This window comes from Eschscholzia californica, unplaced genomic scaffold, assembly GCF_041429995.1.
Source record: "Eschscholzia californica isolate CP2 unplaced genomic scaffold, dmEscCali1.0.p SCAF_5, whole genome shotgun sequence".
Taxonomy (NCBI): domain Eukaryota; kingdom Viridiplantae; phylum Streptophyta; class Magnoliopsida; order Ranunculales; family Papaveraceae; genus Eschscholzia; species Eschscholzia californica.
Genome location: NW_028238472.1, coordinates 45,309,443 through 45,333,737, shown reverse-complemented (window position 1 = coordinate 45,333,737; position 24,295 = coordinate 45,309,443). Strand labels below are relative to the sequence as shown.

Here is a 24,295-nt window from a genome sequence, read left to right as displayed (position 1 = left end):
ATGGCTTATCTTGACTTTAAAGAATAGTTGAAAAAATAAATACATTTTGTCCAATTTAGTCGAAATTTTTAGTTTTTTCATCCAATCGAAAATAATTTACGGGTAGAACAGAAAACGACCGTAAATCCTAAAATGTCTATTCAACCAAAGAGAAAATTACAAAAAAAGAAATTTTTTTACTAGAGACATATTATCCCCGTTATATATGTCTTCTTTTAAGTCGATGTTTTCGTTTAAGTCGAACTTCTACCTTGATGTTAGTTCTTTCCTTCCTCGTTAATGTCGGTTCCTTGTTCATGGGATATTGAGGCATCCGTACGAGTTTGTAATTAAGACGATTAGATAGTAAATTTATGTAGTTTTTGTTATGTTACTGTCGATGTTGATAGTATTGATCGATATTACGGTTGATTTGTTTATGTCAGAAAAAACCATAAGAATGATAAATTATTTAATTGAGTGTTACTTTTTTTCAAGTTAATACATTTTAGAATTGTTTATTAAGTTATTCTTTTAACGCTCTCCTTAAACTAATTTGGTAAAGGAACAACAAATATATAAATTGACCTTTTTTTAATGTACTGCCTATGACCTTTTTTAATGCACTGCCTATAATAAGTAGTGTTCTTCCTGTACCAAAGACCAATCTCATTTTCTTGAACATCTTTTTGGACTGTGGAGATGACTCTCTATTGTCTCCAGTAGCCCTACCATACAACTGACAAAATAAATTTAAGAACAAAATAGTAGCAAAATATACGATTTATTTCTCTACTATAAATCTCGAAAGTTATTTAATTTACTTAATTATGCAGCATCATTATTTTTTAAAACAAATAATTAGTTATGTCGAAGATTTAGGAAGAGATGTTTTTTTTTTTTTTTAAATTAAAATGTTAATCAGTAAGACCATTAGAGCATCTTCATTGCAAATTGCTTTTTGACCAGGTGAAGGGGGGCCAGTATAAGCTATATCATGGAGGCCCATCTCATTAAAAGTCTGTCTAATTTTCATATTGTAGGCTGGTTGGGCCTCTTTACCCCCAACTTTTTCCGAGGGGTGTAGGATAGTGTTTATGTCTCCTATAACCACCCACAGAATGTTAGGTCAATGGAGTGGTTATTGAGTTCAACCCAAGGTTTCATTTTATTGATTTTATATGGACAGTCGTAGAAGCCCGTGATCATAAGTTGATGTAGATTTTGGGGTTGGGTGTCTCTAGCATGTATCATGTTGTGGTCCGCATAAATAATGCCAAGGGAGCATGCCTGGGTCCAGAGTATCGCCAGCCCACCAGCCTTGTTAATGGGCCCAACCGTAAACTGATCGTAGTTGTTGTGGAGGTTGAGCAGTTTAGCAAGATTGGTGTTCATGCATTTTGTTTCAGAAAGGAAAATGATGTCAAGTTTAGTTCTTTAATCAGATTCTACAAGTGCTTGTGGTTAGTGTAATTGTCACACCCTCTGACATTCCATGCAAGGATGGAAATGTCATTTGGTGCGAGGTGTCCTAGAGACATCAAGGGACAGTGGGTGAACCAGCAAAACCAAGAATAAGAACAAAACTACTACAGGAACTAAATCACAACAAAGGAAATCACATATAAATGAACTATTGAAAGAACAACGAACAATAACTCGACTATTTTTTTTTTCAAGTAGGAGAAGACAAGCAAGCTAACAGTGATAAGAAGTCAACCATGGACACAAGTAAGATTATGCTAATATTTAAAGCTAATGGAAAGGAATAAGAAATTAATAGAGATGGTATTATGTGATCAACAACGATAACTAATTAATAGATACCATGATGCAAAGGCTAGAAATCAGAGTGTAACACAAAGGATAATGTAATGAAGTACTAAGAAGACAATTAAAACTATGCCCCTGAGGATCACAAGCGCAAGATGACCAAGTTTTACTTCTTGAATCTACAGACAGTAGTAGACATAATAGGAAAGAGGAAGGGAATAGATAAGGAGATAAAAAAGAACAAGTCCTAGCACTGTAGCACATGAAAACAACACCTTATAACTAAGCAAGAACTAAATTGATTTCAAACAAAACTCCTAAAGGAGCAATAAAAATGACGAAACTATTGGTGAATAACTGCCAAAAACCGAACAGAAAACTGAAAATGCCGCCAGAAGTGGCGGTGATGCCAGTTAGAAAAGGTTGATCAGCCCGAGAGCATTAGAGAGAGTACTAAATTCATGACCTTTAGCTAGTAAAACAAAGTAGTTACCAACTAAGCTACAATAAAGTTGTTGCAATTATTTAGACTTTCAAATTTCTGTTGGAATCGGAGCCAATTTTGGCTCGACCCGACTTGTCAAACTCAAAAACGGAACGTGCCATCGCGTTCGTCTCGTCGAGCTCTTCAAGTTAGAGCCAAGAATCACTCGAATCCGATTCCGGATGAATGAGAAATTCAAGTTTAAAGTTTGGACGAAGATCGGTCAAATTAGGGACTAAAGCGCCAAACTGGACGAGTCAGATTGGGGGGCTTTTGAGCGAAAGGGACGCGTTCAGATCTGGACGGAGGGCGTTCCCTCCGCGGAATTGCTTCAGATCAAACGGTTGTGCGCAAATGCTTCCGGGACAGTGTCGGGACGCAGCCACACGCGTTGGATCAGCGATATCCAACGGTAGGCGTTAACCCCGTGTCGGGTACAGGGTGGGCTACGCCAAATCTGCAATCTAACGGTCAGATTTCACATCTGTGGGCACATTTCGGTATTGATCGGATGGAGGGCATTCTCCCCGAGTTTTCTAGCGCGATCCGACAGTCCATATTACAACCAACTCAAGATTTCAGTTATCTTTCAGTTTAGTCCACAAAATGAAGTGATATGTCCCTTTAACCCAACAGACACTATGCACCCATTTAACTCCTATATAAACAACCCAAAACTATTCCAATTTTCATCAATTCATTCTCTTCTCTTCTTCTCTTCCCTTCTAACAATTAGAAGTTCTGGTTTGCCTAGAATATCTAATTAGGAAGTATTTCTAGAAGTTCTGGTTAGACTAGAATATCTAGAAAAGGAAGAAAGAAGTTTTGAGTGAAGTGAAAATCATAGGTCGTCTAGAACATCAATTCAATTCACTTTCTTCTTCTCTTCCCTTCTAACAATTAGAAGTTCTGGTTTGCCTAGAATATCTAATTAGGAAGTATTTCTAGAAGTTCTGGTTAGACTAGAATATCTAGAAAAAGGAAAGAAGAAGTTTCAAGTGATATTTGAATTTCCGAAGCATATAAAAGATCATCCGCATTAGTCCAAGAGCTCATAATACTTACAAAGGTTCGTCCGCTTTCAGAATAAAGAAGTACTATCTTAAAACTCTGAAAGGAAAGTCGTTGTATCCCGAAGGCATACACCCTAACGTTTGGTACTGTTACGGGGGTGTAAAATGTCTTAAGGAAAGAGAATTTATTCTTGCCTTGACTACACTAACACCTATCTCGGTTAGTCCGAAAGAAGGAATATTGATAAATCATTATTCCTTAATAGTTTATCTCTCTATAAGTTAGAGAAAGGAAACTCTGTCTAAATCAAGCCAAGACAGAAATCGACTTATCGATTGATAACCAGAGGAACAACAATCTTAAGACATTTTATATAACGATTATTTCTCTGGTTATAAGATTTTGATCTGGGTTATTTTCTGTGTGTTTCAGAAAAAATGGCAAGAACAAGAACAACCCTACGGGTTCTTCAGCCTAACACCACATACGTGGAAAACCCAGAGATGTTCAAGGGAACTGACTTCGCTCTGAAGCAGAAGCGTCCATCTCAAAACAGAGGCAAGTCGAGGAAAAGGCAAAGGCCTATCGAATGCTACAAATGTAGAAAGCGAGGCCACCTAGCCAAAGATTGTCGCTCCACATATGACAGTCAAGGGGAAAAGGCCGATAACCAAGCTTCATTAGCAAAATACACCGAAAATCGAAATCACCGTCTAATGATTACTTAATTCGAAAAGGCGTCTGATATACTTCATAAGATGAACCTCTGTGCAGAGGCACATGAAGATAACCTGGTTAACAACCAGAAATGGTGGGTCGATTCTAAGACAAATCATCACGTTTGTAGTGACAAAAGCCTATTCTCTTCCTATACAGAGGTAGCCGAAGGAGAAACCTTATTCAAGGAAAACGGCTCGACCACCCAAGTCAAAGGAAGGGGAAAGATCGTGTTAAAATTCACTTCCGAAATAGAGGTGACTTTGACCGATGTACTCCATGCTCCAGACAATCAAAAGAACTTGATTTCTGGTTCCCTTTTAAGTGAGAACGGGTTCAGACTAATCTTTCTATCAGATATCGTTATCATATTTAAGAAAATGATGTATATTGGAAAGGGCCACTTATGTGGGGGGTTATTTCAATTAAATGTTACCCATGTAATGCCGAAGGCACCTATTATTAATAAAATTAATAATTATGCGTATATTGTTGAGTCCTCCAATATTTGTCACGAAAGATTAGGACATGTGAATAATAAGTCATTAAAGAAATTAATGAGTTTGGAGTTAAATTCCGAAACTCGAAATTTACTCAAGATGTACATGTCAAACATGTGTATAGTCAAAAATGACTAAAACGTTGTTCAAGTCTTTAGACTTAATTCACAATGAACTTTGTAACCTAAAAATGGTTCAAACATGAGGTGGAAAAAGGTAATTCATTACCTTTATCAATGAGTCCACTTGTTTCTGTTATATTATTTACTAAAGTGTAAGGATGAAGTAATCGAAAAGTTCGAGCTTTATAAGTAGAAACTCAACTTTGTAAAAAGATTGAGGCTTTGAGAAACGACTGAGATGGAGAGTATGAATCTCCTTTCGCCGAGATATACGCCAAGAATGGCATAGTTCATCAAACGGCGACTCTTTTGGTAGAATGAAAGCACAGAACATTAGAAGGGATAAAACTCGATCAGTGGAGATTAAAATCGATGATCAACTAATCTCGATGGATTTTGTGAAGTATTTCACTAAAATCTGTTACTAGCCATGAACAGAAATAAGGTTCAACCCATGGTGACCATAAATGTTGACTTAGTTGATGACTCTTAAAATATCTTCTCGATAACAGAGACATCGAAAAACTAAGCGACACCTTGACCACCAAGTATCGACATAAATACTGGGTGTGAAACCGTATATCGAGAATACAGAGAGCGATCAATGATGAATACATGATCCTAAAGGTTCAATTCGATGACGAATCGAAGAAGACAACCACATAAGTAATCGGAGAAGTGTGTCAAGACAAATGTCAAAACCTAAACGGTTAGACAAGGTCGATAACAGAATGTTCTCGTTATACAAATAGCTAAGAGACGATGAACTGTTCGAAAGAAATCATCGGTCTGAGATAATGAAAATTCCGTGAAACATTCTCGAATACAAAGTTGACGAAGAATGCAAAATTCTGAAATTAAACTTGTCTTCGAGAAAGTAAGTTATTTCGTATAACATATTCAGGCGGTAAATAATTCTCTAGAAGGTCCTTAGGCCTGTCTAAGAATTACAAGGAATCCTCAGATGTGTTAAACGGAAGGACCTTGGCTGAAAGATCTCAAAATCAGGAGTTATTATAAATAAATCCTTAAGTCTTTGTAAGGAGGTCCCTAGTTCTGTATCATTACAGAATAGTCCTTATAAATCCTCATGGCAACCTAATCTTTCTTGGATAGACAAGAGAATTAAGGTTGATAAGACGTAACGTTGAATATTACATCATTCGGTCTAGACGTGACTCGAATAATAAATTCAAGGGTCTTGGTAAGATTTTCGATTCAAGAATATGAACGAAATCTAGAAACGATAAAGGACAAAATAGGGAATGATGTCTTTGATGATCATGCGACAGTTTAAATTTATCAAGAGAGTATATATGATTACGACATATAACTTAAGAAAGAGTTAAAAGAGAATCTCACCTTGTATTATATCTCAAGGTTCTAATGATCATAAATCATCATGTTATAGAACAAAACTAAACACACTACACTAAAGAAATTGTGTACGAAAATAGTTGTGTCAAAAAGGAGAATCCAATGGTTACCCTAGAACTGTGGGGGCAGATATTGTTACATATCTGAACAGTACCCTATATGGAATACTATAAAATTCCACCCAAGTTGACGAATAAGAGAAAATACTCTTGAAATGTGGGGGGAACCGAAAGGAACCAAAATGCCAATTATAAATGGCATAAAAGTCATATTCTCCTTAAGATACAACGTCATATGGACGTGAAAAGAGGGAAATTATAGAGTACCTCGGAAACCAGATTTAACCAATAAGAATGTTTGGTCAATAAGGTTTCATTGAGTTAAGAACTATAGTTATATTCACTAAGTTGTGACAAGAGTCGGAAATCAAGTGTGTGAATATAAGTAATGACGTGAATGTCCAATTCACTCAACAAATCTGGAAAAACACAAATGGAAAGAACTTCTCTTCCTAATCTTAAACTAAGTAATGAGATTCAACCGTGAATCATCTGTTCAAAAGAACAGACAATACTAGTTAGGAATAAGAAAGTGTTTAAGAAGATATGATTCGATGCTTTTCTAGATTGAATCGTTACTCATGATTGATAATCTAAAGTGCATGGTTAGACAGAGAATGGTAGAATAACCACTCAAAAACCACGATAAGCATAAATACTTGAATTTGAACAAATTCAAGAAAGAGTTATCATAGTAACAAATAGTTCTTAGGTATCTGAGCAGACTCGTATTAATTGGTTGTGCATATCATAAAAGAAAATGAAGATATGTGGACAACACTCGAATCTCAGATACAAAACAGTGGATATGACAAACCACTAAGGGCTACGATATCGCAAAATCCTCAGAGGCAGACGTGCATAGCTGGATCAACAATGTAATCCTAAAGGCCTTGATGGATACATTGTTTTGGAGAAAGCAAAGGAAGTAGGTGAACTTCCTGAGGATATTTGTTCGTGATTGAAGCCAGTGCACGCAATAAACCTAAGTAGTTGTTGCGTAGGCACTAATACGGTAAGTCTAGAGAATTCAAAATAAATAGACTAGCACCGTAAAGCAATTGCTCTCAAGGAATGCATAAATTAATTATGCTCAATCCTAAGTTACCTGGCGGATCCGTAAAGAACAAGGGTGAACAAGAGAGTTGAAATTGCATCATCAAGGGGAATGTGGCAGAAACGCCTAAAGTAAATGAGTAAAGGCATGGTGAAACCCTACCTAGATGACTGGAGATCCTCAAAGGGCAACTGAAGCTATATCCTGACTCGACAGTAACACTGTAAGAGACTTCTATCTCTTATCCATTCCTAGGATGAAAACAGTGTTGCCTGCATTGAGAGGCTAAGCATTAAGCTTTTAATGAATCCGAAAACTTAGAAATTAATTCTAACGTGAGGTATAGCAGGATACCTTATTACGGATAACCTATATGTGTGTGAATTGATGCCGGTTCCGTGGGAAGGTCGTCTAGGCCGACTTCTCTAAAGCACACATGAATTCGGGATTGTTCAGGGCCGAAATGAACACAACCGAGAACCTAAGTAGGTAAGGGATTAGCTGTGTGATAGCTATTCAGGTTTACAATTTCCAGGACTCAGTTCAAGACGATAAGTTCACTGCCGTCCTTGTAGACCTTGTAGTTATTCACTAGGAAAGATTCAAAGTCGAAAGACTACCTTCTTCCGATGCAGCGAAGTTCTGCTTATGAGCTCTTTTAGTGTCAGTATGTCAGTATAGTATGTTTGTATATAGTAAACCTCGAATTTTCATTCATGTGGGGGATTGTTGGAATCGGAGCCAATTTTGGCTTGACCCGACTCGTCAAACTCAAAAACGGAACGTGCCATCGCGTTCGTCTCGTCGAGCTCTTCAAGTTAGAGCCAAGAATCACTCGAATCCGATTCCGGATGAATGAGAAATTCAAGTTTAAAGTTTGGACGAAGATCGGTCAAATTAGGGACTAAAGCGCCAAACTGGACGAGTCAGATTGGGGGGCTTTTGAGCAAAAGGGACTCGTTCAGATCTGGACGGTGGGCGTTCCCTCTGCGGAATTGCTTCAGATCAAACGGTTGTGCGCAAATGCTTCCGGGACAGTGTCGGGACGCAGCCACACGCGTTGGATCAGCGATATCCAACGGTAGGCGTTAACCCCGTGTCGGGTACAGGGTGGGCTACGCCGAATTTGCAATCTAACGGTCAGATTTCACATCTGTGGGCACATTTCGGTATTGATCGGATGGAGGGCGTTCTCCCCGAGTTTTCTAGCGCGATCCGACAATCCATATTACAACCGACTCAAGATTTCAGTTATCTTTCAGTTTAGTCCACAAAATGAAGTGATATGTCCCTTCAACCCAACAGACACTATGCACCCATTCAACTCCTATATAAACAACCCAAAACTATTCCAATTCTCATCAATTTATTCTCTTCTCTTCTTCTCTTCCCTTCTAACAATTAGAAGTTCTGGTTTGCCTAGAATATCCAATTAGGAAGTATTTCTAGAAATTCTGGTTAGACTAGAATATCTAGAAAAGGAAGAAAGAAGTTTTGAGTGAAGTGAAAATCATAGGTCGTCTAGAACATCAATTCAATTCACTTTCTTCTTCTCTTCCCTTCTAACAATTAGAAGTTTTGGTTTGCCTAGAATATCTAATTAGGAAGTATTTCTAGAAGTTCTGGTTAGACTAGAATATCTAGAAAAAGGAAAGAAGAAGTTTCAAGTGATATTTGAATTTCCGAAGCATATAAAAGATCATCCGCATTAGTCCAAGAGCTCATAATACTTACAAAGGTTCGTCCGCTTTCAGAATAAAGAAGTACCATCTTATCTGAAAGGAAAGTCGTTGTATCCCGAAGGCATACACCCTAACGTTTGGTACTGTTACGGGGGTGTAAAATGTCTTAAGGAAAGAGAATTTATTCTTGCCTCGATTACACTAACACCTATCTCGGTTAGTCCGAAAGAAGGTGATGTAGATTGTTGCGGAATCGTAAAAGTAGTAGAACTCATTAACAAAACTAAAGAAGAAACGATAAATAACTAAAGATAAACTGAAATAACTGTAAACAAAGAAGATGCAATCAAGGATTTGTGTATTTGATAATTCAATTCAATACCTAACAAAACAGACCAGACTTCTCTTTTATAAAGATTATACTTTCTAGATAGACTCAAATAAGGACATAAGATAACTATTAAAGATACTTTCCTTGATTGCTAGGACTCTAAACATGGAAACCCTAAATACTTAAATCTGGAAACTACGCTAATGTAATAACCTAGCCGTTAGGGCCAGTAATGACCTGGCCGAGAGGCCCAATAAAAGATGGTCGCCATCATACTCCCCCACAGAGGAAAAACTTGCCCCCAAGTTGGTGTCGTCATAAAGCGGATCGTCCAGGTAATACGAATATACATCAGCAATGTGGAAGGTAACTTTGTCGACGATTTTTAAGGCAATTCTTAGTTCCCACTTTGCGCGAGGTTTACCGGAAATTTGAAGAAGACAAACAAGGACCATAGCATCAAATATAATCGGAATCGTATGATGCCAAGATACTCGCAAAAGCAGTAGTAGTGCATAAAAGTCCAAAAAATTGTGACAACGCCCGTCATCTTTTAGTTTGATGAAAGAAACCGCATCGTTCTCGATGGAACAATTAGTCGTGAAATCCTTGAACCACATTATTATTTGCACAAGCTTCCCACGTTCATCTTCGTGTAATCGTAGGATCATAGTAGCCAATGTTTCGACTTTCGGGTCAAAAACAGGTATTGACGGGACAAAGGCGACGGAGTTGATAACTAAAGCAGAATCATTCACTATGAGTTGAAATTGTATGATTTTTTTATTGTTGGTATAAACACATCTTCCCCATATTACTACTGTTTCTACCAAAGTGAAGTTATTGTCCAATTTGATAATATGTGAACTCTCCTTTGCTACTTCTGTTCCCTTAGTCCACATTGAGAGACCAATATCGCCTTCTGTAAGAGCTGGTGTGTCGTTCGTGCCATCTCCAGTGGTTGCAACTACATGACCCTTTCTTTTCAAACACTGTACCATCAGGAGCTTGTCTAAAGGGGATGATGATCTTGCCATCACATATATGTGATCCACCTTCTCCATTCTCTCCTTTTCTGTGTAGTTTCTAAACTCCTCTCCTTTTACAACTGCTCCAGCGCTTAATTCTTCATCACCACCAAGTATCCCGCATTCAATTGCTATAGCTCTAGCGGTAAAAACGTTATCTCCTGTGATCATTTTAATACTTACTCCTGCAACTTTGCACGCTTGAACTGCTGTTGTAACCCCTGGTCGACAAGGATCCTTTATACCAACTAGTCCCAATAAGGTTAAGGTATCTTCTCGTAGTGGTTGTTGAATCTTTCCCTGCTTATTGTATTCCAACTCTTTTTCTGGTATTACTTTAGGAGCGAAAGCAATACATTGGAGGCTTTGAGCTGCCATATTCCAAATTATGTTCTCAAACTTTAACCGTTCTTCTCTACTCATGACGTTCACGATCCCGTTGCTATCGTAGTAATTTGACCAAGAAGTTAATATTATCTCTGCAGCTCCTTTCCAATGAACGTCTGTCGTACTATCATTCTTCTTATTCCTTACCAGGACACCACTTTGCTTTTTCTCCGAGTTAAAAGCTTCCATATGTAGAACAGAGCAATCACGCCTTAGTTCTTCGATGTTCATTCCTAACGCCATTACAGCCCAAGATAGAATTGCCTTCTCAGTTGGACTACCTGAAAATTCAGGTGCTCTAAAAGTGGATTGATAAACACTACATATTGTATGCAGACCAACTCCATGGTGCAGCAACTGACGAACACCCGACACATATTTCGAGACCATGTTCTCTTCGACATCCTCATGACCAAGCGAGAACTTGGTTACTTTCCTTTGGTTCAAGGTAAGAGTCCCGGTTTTGTTAGTACAGATGACAGTGGCAAAACCCTTCACAAGCTAAAAGTTTCCTGACCATAGCCTGCTTTTGTATAAATTGGCTTTCTGGATTTTGGGTGTTTGACTTTATTTTCAAAAGAGTGATCATGAGGAAAAATATGATTAACATTGTGAAATCCTCCGGGTTCCCAAACATGTGAAGTTATCGAATACTTCCGTTGATGTTGAAGTGTTGAATATTCCCAAGCAAGAACGAAGTCATCAATATTCGACTCATGAACTAACTCAAAAGAATCATTATATGCAATCGTAGTGGAGATATCTTTTGTGGCAAGTAAAAAACCATGTGTTGCAGTTAGGGCAGCAGTTTTACCAACAATATGAGGGGTCGAAACCGTAGTTAGAGCAATTGAATCAGTGGAAGTGGAAACACGTGCAACTTGAGTACCGGTTTCACTATTGGTATACAAAGCAATAAACGATGGAGAACCTGATTCAGAACCATAATCATCTTTAGAAGAAGGATCAGAAGTTTTAGGTGGAGCAGTTACCTCATGTTTCTCTATAGTCGATGTCGGGTTATCTTTAAGCGGAATAAGGATAACAAGTTTCTTATGCCAAACAAATTCATAAGTATTATTATGGCTTCTATATACGACATCAACATCGAGAACCCATGGTCGTCCTAGGATGAGATGACAGTTCTCCATGTCAACAACGTCACAACAGAGAGAGTCGTGGTAGTGAGAACCGATTGAGAACGTGAATATGAATTGTTGGCGAACCAATAATTCTCTTTTGTCAGAAAACCAACCGAGTTTATACGGGCAAGGGTGGTCGTAAGTAGGAAGACCGAGTGCTTTGACGAGGCGAAGTGATATCATATTTCCGTCGCTACCATTGTCAATAATAAAGTCACACACCTTATTGTTGATGGTGAGTCTCGATTTGAAAACGTTATGTCTTTGTGCAGGATTCGAAGGTTTTGGAAGAAGAGATGAAGAATGATGGAGGGGTGAAGTCGTGGTGAAGGGTGGAGAAAAAAAATCGTTTTTTGTAACAGGATTTTGCGGGCTCATGATACCAGCTGATGTAGATTGTTGCGGAAGCGTAAAAGTAGTAGAACTCATTAACAAAACTAAAGAAGAAACGATAAATAACTAAAGATAAACTGAAATAACTGTAAACAAAGAAGATGCAATCAAGGATTTGTGTATTTGATAATTCAATTCAATACCTAACAAAACAGACCAGACTTCTCTTTTATAAAGATTATACTTTCTAGATAGACTCAAATAAGGACATAAGATAACTATTAAAGATACTTTCCTTGATTGCTAGGACTCTAAACATGGAAACCCTAAATACTTAAATCTGGAAACTACGCTAATGTAATAACCTAGCCGTTAGGGCCACTAATGATCTGGCCGAGAGGCCCAATAAAAGATGGTCGCCATCAGAAGGAATATTGATAAATCATTATTCCTTAATAGTTTATCTCTCTATAAGTTAGAGAAAGGAAACTCTGTCTAAATCAAGCCAAGACAGAAATCGACTTATCGATTGATAACCAGAGGAACAACAATTTCTACCTGATTTAGTTATTTGAAAACGTTCTCGATTCTTCAATTTTTTTCTATTACTTTTTTAAGGGGGGCGGTGTCGTTGCAACTATTGCACCCAGACCCTCATACCAAATCTCTATATAAATCTCACCATCTTTCTACCTAATTTAGTTACTTGAAAAGGCCCTCGATTCTTCAATTTGTTTTCTTAATTTTTTAGGGGGCTTGTGTCATCACACCTATGGCACCCAGACTCCTGATACCGAATCTCTATATAAATCTCACCATCGTTTTTTCTCTTCTTCACCAACTTAGTAATATTAAAAAAAAATATATTCACTTCTTTGTAAAATCGAGAAAATTAACTGAATATAACATTATATCATTTTGAATTGGCCATTAGTGCAAGAGATTAGAGATAAATAAAAAATGCTTATTCTAGGAGACCAATCACGACTTTCATACAAGTGATTTGAGCAACAAACAAAGTTTAGTAAACAAGTTTATATAGGAGTTCGAGAGTCATGTTAAACTATTCCATTGATCATTTAAATTTTTCCAAACACCATTATTTCAAAATATGTGTGCTACAACTGGAGTACCCATACATAATTCTCCCCATAAAAGTAACCATTAGGGTTTAGGTTTTATTAATTTAATATTGGATATCATTTTAAAGACAAGGTCTAGAGCATATGCAACGCATGCGAACGCCTTGACAGCTTCCCTTTGGAAACCCTTCTGTGCTACAAATGGTTGCGCAATTTCTGTCATTTGTACATACTCCCTTGAATTTTTCGCTAGGCGTCTCACACATCTTCGCCTCCACCATTCGGAACCCCATTTCTTCTACAAAAGATGGAACAAGAAAATATTAATATTATTGGAAATAGGCCGATAGAAACGAAATCGCTCGGGTCATTTTTCTGTTCAATTCTTAGACATTTACCTTTCTCAATATGTTTAGTATAAATAAGTTATAATCATTTTCATTTTAATTTAAACAAAACAAATACATTTCAACCAAAAAACTAACGAATACAGAATTTATTTATTTTTTTATGTTAAAAATGACAAATTATATTTTGTTTAGTTAATAATCTAATATTTTTATTTTGTTAAAACTCAATATTTTATACAACTCTTTTGCAATTTTTTGCTACTCCTTTTCAAGCAGCTGCAACCCTATTGCAATCAGTTACAAATAGCAACAATATTTTGAGAGTTGAAGACTACAAAAAAGTAAGTGATCATTTTTCACCAAAACAAAATTTCTAAGAAATTTTGACCAAATTTTCAAAAATGTACAACGAAAACATAAGTTTTTAAATTGAAGTTGGTTCAAGAGATATGATAATTAACTAAGGGAACGAAATTGATGAACAAGAAGTAAACCAACCAGTGGAGGTCAGAAGAACCAACAAGAGAACCAGAATGGTAGCAGCCGAAAATCTATAAAAGCTACGCTCCATTGAGTGATGTTACTGAAAAGAATCTAGAGAGAGAATAGGAAATGATAAACTGAGTATGCGTTCTTGAAAAAACTTATAGAAGAATGGATGTAAAAACCTCATAAGTTGTGTGCTATATATAAGCTTTTCCAGAGTCACTCAAGTGAAGAAGAAATAACACCTAATAGAAGTATTGAAGGGTCAAGATCAGAACATTAATGGTTAAGATGCAGTCAAATATTGTGTGTATGGTTTCAAAGTAATAGATTTCCTAATATTTGGAGATTTAGTTTCCTTAATAAGTAGTAGTTTTAAGAAACAAGTTGTTTAGAGCATCTCCAATGCGAAACTCAAAAAAATCTCTATTCATCCTATGTGTCAAGTTCCATTTGAGATTCTCACTCCTTAATTGGTGGCGTTAATAGAGATCCTCAATATTTTTTGTCTCCAATGCAAAACTCTAAACTTATCTTATTTACTTATGTGGCATAGTTATTTTTGTAAATAAATAATAAGTTATTTTAGAAAATATAGAAGACTCGATTTCTATTGGTTGAAAATCAAATATTGATGAGTTGGACAATTAGAGATATCTTAAGAGGACACTCCAGAAATAGAGTGTCCTCTTGAGAAATCTCTATTCCACCCTCGACACGTTATCTTAGAGATCCAAATAGAGTGTTGCATTGGAGAGAATTTTTAAGAAAAAACTCTAAAAATCTTAAATGACATTCGGAGTTTTTAAGATTGAGTTTTGCATTGGAGATGCTCTTAGGTTTGCAAAATTATTGTTATTTTTCTTGTATTAAGATGATATTTTTATATTTAGGTTTATATGTAATGTATTTCCTAATATTTGGAGATTTAGTTTTCTAATACTAGTAATAGTCTTAGGAAACAATATATTCAAAACTCTACACAATCTAGGTTTCTAAAATTATCATATTGCTTGTTCAAAATGATATCCAAATATCTAGGTTTCCATTTAATATATTTTTTAATAATTGGAGAGTTAGTATCATACTATTAAAAAAATAGTCCTCCTTAGAAATAAAATAACCTATTAAAAAAAATAACTTATTAAAATAACCTATTGGGACAAACATTTTTTTTTAATAATGGATATGGTCTAGAAGCTCTTCCCAAAATCTAAGATATAGTCCTCCTTAGAAGTAAAATAACCTATTAAAAAAAATAACCGCGTCCTTTTTAGAAACAAAATAACTAATTTGAGAAATAAGGAAACTGGATTAAAAAAAAAAATATATATATATATATATATATATATATATATATATTACAAAGGTTAGAAAAAAAAAAGAAATTGAAATCTCTCTCTTAATAAAATTGTGTCCTTCTTAGAAATAAAATAACTAATTTAAGAAAAAATGAAAACAAAAGAAATTGCAAGGATTAAACAAAGAAATTGAAATCTCTCTCTCAATAAAATAACTAATTCAAGAAAAAAGAAACAAAAGAAATTTCGCCAAAATTGATTGATATTTTTCATGTCGTAGGGCACAAGATATACCCTAGTTATTAATAATAACTAAAAAAATATCTTTTTCTATTAAGTGTTATTTCCCTAATGGCCCCCAACTTTGTGACCAGCTTCCCGCCTAGCCCCCTACTTTACGAAAAATACTCATATGACCCCTTCCGTTATAACACCGTCACTCTCTCTCCTCCATCATGTTTTCTCTCTCTGCCAAGTCATGCCACATCATCTGTTACGCCACCTCATAACCTTCAACAGATCTGTTGAAGGTCCCCTCTCTCTCTCTCTAGAACTGTGTTAGTTCTAGAGAGAGAGAGAAGAAAGAAAAAAATAATTTTTTTTTTAGAGAGAGGAAGAGAGAAAAAAAATAAAATTTTTTTTTTTTTGGTTTGAAGTCGCCCGGCGACTCTCGCCGGAGAAGGTTATGAGGTGGCGTAACAGATGATGGGGCATGACTTGGCAGAGAGAGGAAACATGATGGAGGAGAGAGAGTGACGGTGTTATAACAGAAGGGGGTCATATGGATATTTCTCGTAAAGTAGGGGGCCAGGCGAGAAGCTGGTCACAAAGTTGTGGGCCATTAGGGAAATAACCCTTCTATTAACTAAAAATCACCAAAATATTATTGATAATGATAAGTTTAAAATAAGGGAATTCTATAAGCAATACCCAAACTTGTTAAAGACAATATATTCTCCACCTATGACTTGGTCAAAAGAAGTTGACCAACTATTGTTAAAGGCAATGCCCATATTTGAGGGTGTGTATCACGCACCTTTTATTCTCTTCTTTCGGCAAACAGTCGTCGGTCGGTGATCTCCGATCGGTAATTTATTTTTTGTTCACATCCTTCTTATTCCTCCTTTTTCTTTCTCCTTCCTTCTTCTTTCCTTTTCTTCTCTCTTTACTTCTATCTATGCTCTCTCTAGCATTTCTGGCGAAGGGGTAACCCTTTGTCGGAGGTCTGGTTGGTTTTCCAGACCTCCGGTGAAGGGGCAGAGATAGAAGTAGAGAGAGAAAAAAACTAAAGCAAAAGAAGGAAGGAGAAAGAAGAAGGAGGGGGGAAGGAAGTGAAAAAAAAAATCGTCTGCCGGAGATTATCGATCGGCGACTGTTTGCCCCTTCACAGGAGATGGAAGAAGAAGGAATTAGAAAGAAGAAGAAAATAAATTTTTTTGTTATGGTCGTCGGTCGAAGACTCGTCGGCTGACAATCTCCGACCGGTGACAACCTAACGGTGTTAATTGTGCCGTCAAGTCAAACACAAGTTGAGGCGTTGCCTCCTTTGCATACATTGCCTTTAACCATTTTAGGAATTTCCCTTAGCAAGCTTGTCTTTAACAAGTTTGGGCATTGCCTATAAAACCTCCCTTAAAATAGTTTTCGCGGTTTTCTTTCTCTTCGTTTCTGAATCTAAAAGAACTTATTTGTTGAATCTTCTTCTTCTTTGTTGTTGAGTCTGATGTTATTTCGATGATGAAATCCTAACTATGAGATAATTTTTTCTTCTTCTTCTTCATTGTCACTACGAAATGATTCTTTCTTCACGACCCTGAAGCAGATGATTTTTCCCTTCCAGACATTTTTTAAGGTTGAAGGAAGAGAAAGTAGTAAACTAGATAGAGTCTTAATCTTATATTAATTGTGACAACCCTAGAAAATTCAAACCTAATTTTATTTGTTATGTCAATTGGGATTTAATATGATCGATAACAAGTAATCCAAGAAAAGCAATAGGAAATAAAGAACAATCACACAGAACACAAGAGATTTAGGTGGTTCGGTTAATAAGCGAACAAGTTACACAAGAGATTCGTGAGACACAGATATGTCCTATGGTTTTAGTTTATATAGCCACTAAAACCCTAATTCCACCGCCCCACCGACTCTCTTTCGAAATCCGAAATACACATGGATACGCTAACCCTAATAATCGACATAGCTCGGCTTCGCATTCCAGCTCGGTCTCGCAATCCAGCTCTGCCTCGGAGCCCTGCTTCGCATACCAGTCCTGTCTTAGTAATCAGCTCTACTAACAGGTTCAAAATTCGTTGGCGGGTCGTAAACCGGGTTCGATATCAACCCATATTCGAGTCACTTTCTACATTATTGATGATGATGATGAATCTGGTGTTGATGATGAATTTGATTTTGATGTTAATGATGATGCACAACCAGATCTGAAACCCTAATGAGGTTTTCTATCTGATGATGAAAAAGAAATTTTTCCGATTTGAAGAAGAAGAAACTTCAGTTTTTTTTGTTTACGATTTGCAAATCGAGTTTACAAAAGCTGTTAAGCGAATTTTGCAAATCGAGTTTGTAAGATCTACAATCCGAGAAAGCTTGCAAATCAAGTTTGTAATTTATATTTTTCAATCGCATTTTGAAATTACATTTGCAAACTCGGTTTACGAGAATTGAAAACCTAGTTTGCAGAAAAACAGTTAGAAATCTGAGTATTTTGAAAAAAAAAAAAAGTATTGAATGTGGTTTGTTAGAAAGCTCATGAAAATCCTTCCTAAATAGTATATAAGTTTCGTAAAAATCCGACACCTCAAGAAAATGTTATATAGACTTCAACAAAAAACTAGTTACACAAAATGATAAAAGGGAATTTTAGTCTTTGTATATTTTTTTACCCGAATAATAATTACGAAATATATTGTGTTATTTTATACTTATTGTTAATATTGTTTTGTTAAAAGGGAAATTTGGCCAAAACGACTATTTCAATAAAAAAAGAGTATAACAACACCTATAAGATACACACAGTTTGATAAGTGCAACGTGTGGAAGGAAGCATTTAAATTCTTTTTTGTTGGAAGGGGAGCCTTTAGATTTATTTATTTTTTCTTTGTTGAAAGGGGATCATTTAAATTTTTTTTTTGTTTTGTTTGAAAGGGGGAGCATTTAAATCTTAAACTACAAGAGACAAATCTTAAAAAAGATATATATGTAAATATATTATGTATATGTATATAAAAATTTAATAGTTAAATTTTACTAATTGGTGAAATTGCACAATAAAATCGGGTGACTCCATAGATTCCTAAAAGAAATAATCTTCTCCTCCAATCCATGGTCTTTGATATAAGAAGGATACTATTCAGTAAAGACAGTGCATTAGATAGGGACAACAATGGTTTTAGTACAGGGAGAGATACAACTTATTTGTTTCCAAACTATCTCAAAATCGTCCCTCTTTTATAGGGTCTCGATCAACTTTAAACCACTGAAAATATATAAGCGCCATGTACACCAAAGAAATTTCAACTTAGCATAAAAATTTCATTAATGAAAATAGTGAAAAATTTCAGCCAAAACCACTGAAAATGAAAACAAATTTCATCCACAATGTGTGAAATATGCCGTATTTTGACTGTAAAGAATAGTTGAAAAAATAAATACATTTTATCCACTTTGGTCGAAATTTTTAGTCTTTTTCATCCTATCGAAAATCTTTTACGGGTTCGAACAGAAAACGACCGAAAATCCTAAAATGTCTATTCAACTATAGAGAAAATTACAAAAGAAGACATTTTTACCAGAGACATATTATCCCCATTATATATGCCTTCTTTTAAGTCGATGTTTTCGTTTAAGTCGAACTTCTGTCATGATGGTCGTTGTTTCCTTCTTCATTAATGGTGGTTCCTCGTTCATGGGATCTTAAGGCATCATTAAGAGTTTGTAACTAAGACGATAACTATAGTAAACTTATGTAGTTTTTGTGATGTTACTGTTGATGTTGATAGTATTGATTGATATTACGGTTTATTTCTTTATGTCAGAAAAAACTATAAGAATGAATAAATTATTAAATGTACGGTTACTTTTTATTCAAGTTCATATATTTTAGAATTGTTTATTAAATTATCCTTATAACGCTCTCCTTAAACTAATTTGGTAAAGGAACATCGAATATATAAATTGACCTTCTTTAATGCATTATCTATAATAAGTAGTGTTCTTCCTGTACCAAAGACCAATTTCATTTGTCTCGAACATCTTTTTGGACGGTGGAGATGACTCTCTATTGTGTCCACTAGCGTTACCATATACAACTAACAAAAAAAATTTAAGAAAAAAATAGTAGCAGAATATACGATTTATTTCTCTACTATAAATCTCGAAAGTTATTTAATTTACTTATACAGCATCATTTTTTTTGGGTTATTTCTCAAATAGCCCTTAACTTTGTGACCAGCTTCTTGTCTAGCCCCTAACTTTATCAAATATTTCCATATGGCCCCTTTTTTAAGTTACCGTTAGCACACCGTTAACTAGTCATCACCTTCTCTCCTCCATCTCATCTTCTCTCTCTGCCACCTCATCATCTTCTCCCGCGAAGGTCGCCGGTGGCAAATTTTCCGGCCGGCGATCTTTAAACTTTAAAAAAAATAATTTAAAACCTTAGATCTGGTCTGTTCCGTTCACGAACAGACCAGATCTAAGGTTTAAAAAAAAAAGAAAAAAATTTAAAATGTTAATCAGTAAGACCACTAGCGATTGACGAAACTTAAACTTAAATGATGCATGCATTCGGCGTTTCTAAAATGTTGCACATTGTCTAAGAGTTTCAAATTGAAATATACATTGGATGGAGTTTGTAGAAAAGAACTTTGAAAATCATCGTGGAGTTTCTAAAATTGAGTGTTGTATTGATAATGTGTTAAACCCAACAAATCTCCTTTTCAAAAAGTACTCGTGTCAACAAGGATGTTATTCCCTGCAACTCTCTCTAAGCATTAAAAGTGCCCCATTCCAAGAAAAAAATGTAGAACTTGGACTAAAATTCCACTTGAGCTTCCTGACAAAATTTATAAGAACAAGAACTCAACAATACTGCATCAACCATCACAAGACATCATAAATTAGTTTCACATATATCTCTTGTTTGAATCCAAATTTCACCCAAAAAACACAGACAAAAAAAGTTGCAATAAGGTGACAAAACACTAGAAATGTCTTTGAAGATATATATCCTCCCACCTCCCGACTGATTGGACCTCTCTGTAATTCTAACATGATAAAAGATCCTTCAAATTCACTATCTGTAAGAAACAAAAAGAAAAGAAAAGAAAATGTTAAGTAGCTACGACCCAGATCAGATTCTTCTTGAACAACCAGTTTCTTCTTTTTCTGCTTTCACCTTAGTCATCAGAAGCCTTAGGTGAGTTATCTGGTGTCTTCAAAACTGTAGCTTTTTTATCTTTGTGTTCTGTAACGGCAACACAGAATTCTTCAACAATGGAGGCATCCTTGAATTTCAAAGCGAAAGTAGAGAGTTCATTCTTGTCTTTCTGTTCCCCAGTAGTACTAGAGTTGATGCAAGCAAAAGTGATGCCTTTCTTATCCATATTGGTGAGTTTCATGTCTGGGTAAAGGCTTGCATTCAAGATTAATCGGTAGTTACCTCTGGCTCTCATTATGAGTCTAGCTCGCTCGATCGTAGTTGAAACATTCACCTTGAGTTCTCCTTTTCCTCGTTCCTTCCACCCACCGTCGAGATATTCGAATAATACAGCATCAGCTGTGAAAACTGCCTTTTCGTTTTCCTCACCAGTCTCGACCGGAACCTCCTGCATTGATGGGGTACCGCTTTTCTCATTCTTAGTCCCATTAGTTGTCGATGAAGTGCCGAAGAGAGAAAATCCATTGTTGGAGTTACCCAAGTTGAGAGGAGGAAAAGAAGGTGGTTTGCCATTCATCAGCCCAAATTGTGACCCAGTGGATGCACCAGAAGCGGAACCTTCTTTCGGAATCGACCCGAAAGAGAAGGAAGTAGAAAATCCAGTTCCAGTTAGGCCTGTGAATGCATTTTGGGTGCTGGACATTTGTTGGAATGAACTCAAAGGAAGTGTAGCGCCGGATGAATCTGTATCATCTTTACTGCTGTTTTCTCTCTCCTCGCCTTTTTCACCATTGTCTTCGCTCTCCTTTCCTTCTTCATCGGTAGCATTGGGATTACTTTCCTCGGCAATCGTTGTATTCTTCTCTTCATTGACAGAAGAGTCGGAAACTTTCTTCCCACTGTTACTTTCTAATTGCTCCCCTTTTTCACTATTTCCGGCCTCTGGCATTCCCTTCTGACTTTCACTATCCACTTCTTCTGCTAGTTTTTGTCCAGGTAAATGGTTTCCGTCCTTAATAGTTGATGGTGTACTGATCTCAGGCTGTGGCGGAGGAATCAAGCTGATCTTGGCGAAAGGGTTTGAAGAAGATGCTGGTGGGTTAGGTTGTCGACGAACTTTAACAATTCTTCTAGCTGCCAAAACTTCATCACTTGCTCGCTTAAAGGTTCCAATCTCTTGCCCTGAAGTATCCTCATCATCATCAAGACCAGGGTTGTCTCGCGAGATTTCCCTCCCAGCAGCCCTCTTTTTAGAAGGGTGAAACTCATTTTCCGCATCCCCCATGACGAACTTGATATTGACAATTAAAGATCCTGAATCCCTTCCTCAAAAGATAAAGAAAGTTCTACTATGATCTGCAGGAAATATAAACATAAAGTATCATAGATGATTTCCAGGCAGAAAGACCTACCATTATCATGAAAATGATGTAGACTGTAAACTGAAGACTGTAAGTCGGAAAAGAAAAAAGACTAACATAAAAGGATTGTTTTTCGAGAACAACCAAAAATAATTGATGTTGTCAAAGCCGAAAAACATAAATATATAAATACAAGAAAATATTGTACACCCACCTCCAGACAAGGGAACCCACAAAAATAGATAGAACAAAAATATTAAGTGAACATAAGTAAAGCATTATTATGTTTATAATACCTAAGAAGTAGTAATCCGTTTTAAGGCACATTAGTAGGTATATGAAACATCTCAAGATAATAATTCACACCGCCAGGCACCACTAGAAACAATAATTTGTTTATACAGCAGAGGTACTTGCATAAGGGAATAGAATACTAAATATAACACAAAAGATACCTACATTAGTTTCAAATGTAAGTGTGTAATGTTATTCTGTTTCGAGTGGATATGAGTGTAAGATATGGTCGTAGTAGGTCTGGTTTCAGTATCCTTGGGCTGTAGTGCCTATGAGATGACATGAGGATTAGATCATCACCCTTAGATGTATTGACACGTTTTACGCTGCTACAACTAATAAATATATCAAATGTTAATCAAAAGCATTTTCAACCGTCTTTCAAACCATCTCTAAACCACTCATTGTTTTAGCTATGGTTGTAGGACTCAAATTCACCATTCCATTCTAGCGTGAAGTTGTTACTTGTTAGGATAAAACTAGGATCATGAGAGTCGGCCTTACTAACTTTGTGGGTCAAAGTACACTCTCGTGACCTAGAATTAGTTCCTGAAGTCTCAAAAACATCATGTAAGAATGTTATGATTATGTATTTACTTAAATGACTTGATGAGTAGGAAATAGTCTAAGAAACTTTGCACAATTGAATGTAATATACCCTATGCAGGGAAATCTGGGACTAGGCGGCATAGTCACTTATAAAGCGCCACCTAGCCGAATCAACTAGTGGGTTTGTCCTCGTTTCAGCTAGTGATGAAGTCAGCGAGGAGCAAGCCGACTAGCCCGAGTTGGGCTAGTAGCTAGACACCGAGTTTATTGGTCGGGTGACTTGGGTCAACCCCCATGGCTTCCCATGGGGCTTGGCAGCATACAGAGGCCAACAATTGAAAAATTGTCTGGAAGTTCAGAGTATAATCTCTTTAGGGTTTAGGGTTTAAAAGAACCATTTTTTTTCCTTCAAAGCTTCAAAAAAGGCTCTAGTAATTGACATAGGTTCCTTCAAAGCTTCAAACTAAAAGAAAAGAAAAAAAAAAAGGCAAAAAGAAAGACAAACCTAAAATAGAGATCCACAGAAGAAATGTTAAGAAGTTATCTTTCACCATTAAACCTAATAGTTCTTAATTTTCCCTAAATCAGCTTCCAGATTATTATTATTATTATTAGAGTTATCGAATTGGAATGGAACATAGGGAAATGGGTTACTCATTTCAACTCCAAATCATACAATTAAATTAAAAAAAAAAAAACTTAAAAAGTGACAAACCGCTCAAAGAAATTTAGGGTTAGTCAGAATATTTTCGATGTGATACCTTAAATCCCAAAAAAAAAAGAAAACCTCACAAATCAAAGAAATAATCACGTAATAAGATTAAAGAGAAGAACGTACCTAGAGGATTGTCTCCTTAGAATGGCATTAGTTTCTTCTCTATCTAGGTTTGGTGGAGTAACTACTAGTAGTGAGTGGTAGAAGTGTTGAATGACAAAAGGGGGGGAGGGACATTTAATTTACCTAGAGGATTGTCTCCCTAGAATGGCATTAGTTGCGGCGTCAACAATCCCGCTATTGTGCCCGATAAAGGTACCCGACTCTTTGTTCGAAATTAAAGCATGGTCCGGATCCGGGTCTGGGCAGATTAGACCTGTGTTTTCGGTATTGGCCTCCAGACTAGTACCATCGTGCCATATCCACTGGTCTGAGTCATCGGACCAGGCCAGCCTTTGGGTGGGTTGAAATTTGAGTGTTAGGATTCTATGCAAGATAGAAATGCCTAAAATAGCAAGGTGTTGTCAATGGCTCCTTGGATGAGCCGCAAACATCGGTTTCCTATGCCATCAACTCTGAAAACCGAACGTGACATGATCGACACTTGATTCAGGTTGGCAATCTATCATTTAAAGTGGTGACTTTGGGCCAGGGGGGTCCCTGAGTAAGTATCTATTATTTATTGATTTGCATTATTAAAGGTATAAGTAAAGTATAGGTATTAATCTCCTGACATTTCAGGATGAGTTAATTCCTATTTGGCCCCCTACTTTG

The 24,295-nt window shown here is 36.3% G+C and overlaps 1 protein-coding gene and 1 pseudogene across 1 annotated transcript; both read right to left on the bottom strand.

Annotated features, from left to right (window-relative positions):
- Positions 1-9,295: 9,295 nt before the first annotated feature.
- Positions 9,296-11,039, bottom strand: LOC147539682 (putative calcium-transporting ATPase 13, plasma membrane-type pseudogene; annotated as a pseudogene).
- Positions 11,040-20,335: 9,296 nt separating this feature from the next.
- Positions 20,336-23,872, bottom strand: LOC147539681 (nuclear pore complex protein NUP50A-like). Its single transcript, XM_086642666.1, has 2 exons — positions 23,645-23,872; positions 20,336-21,958 (listed from the first exon to the last, which is right to left on the bottom strand). The coding sequence occupies exon 2, from the start codon at positions 21,885-21,887 to the stop codon at positions 20,622-20,624; it is 1,266 nt and encodes a 421-aa protein (XP_086498792.1). The 5' UTR covers positions 21,888-21,958; positions 23,645-23,872; the 3' UTR covers positions 20,336-20,621.
- Positions 23,873-24,295: the final 423 nt, after the last annotated feature.

Bases quoted from the DNA above. Each gene is read 5' to 3' on its own strand.
- LOC147539681 (XM_086642666.1), bottom strand. From the start codon at position 21,887: ATGGGGGATGCGGAAAATGAGTTTCACCCTTCTAAAAAGAGGGCTGCT.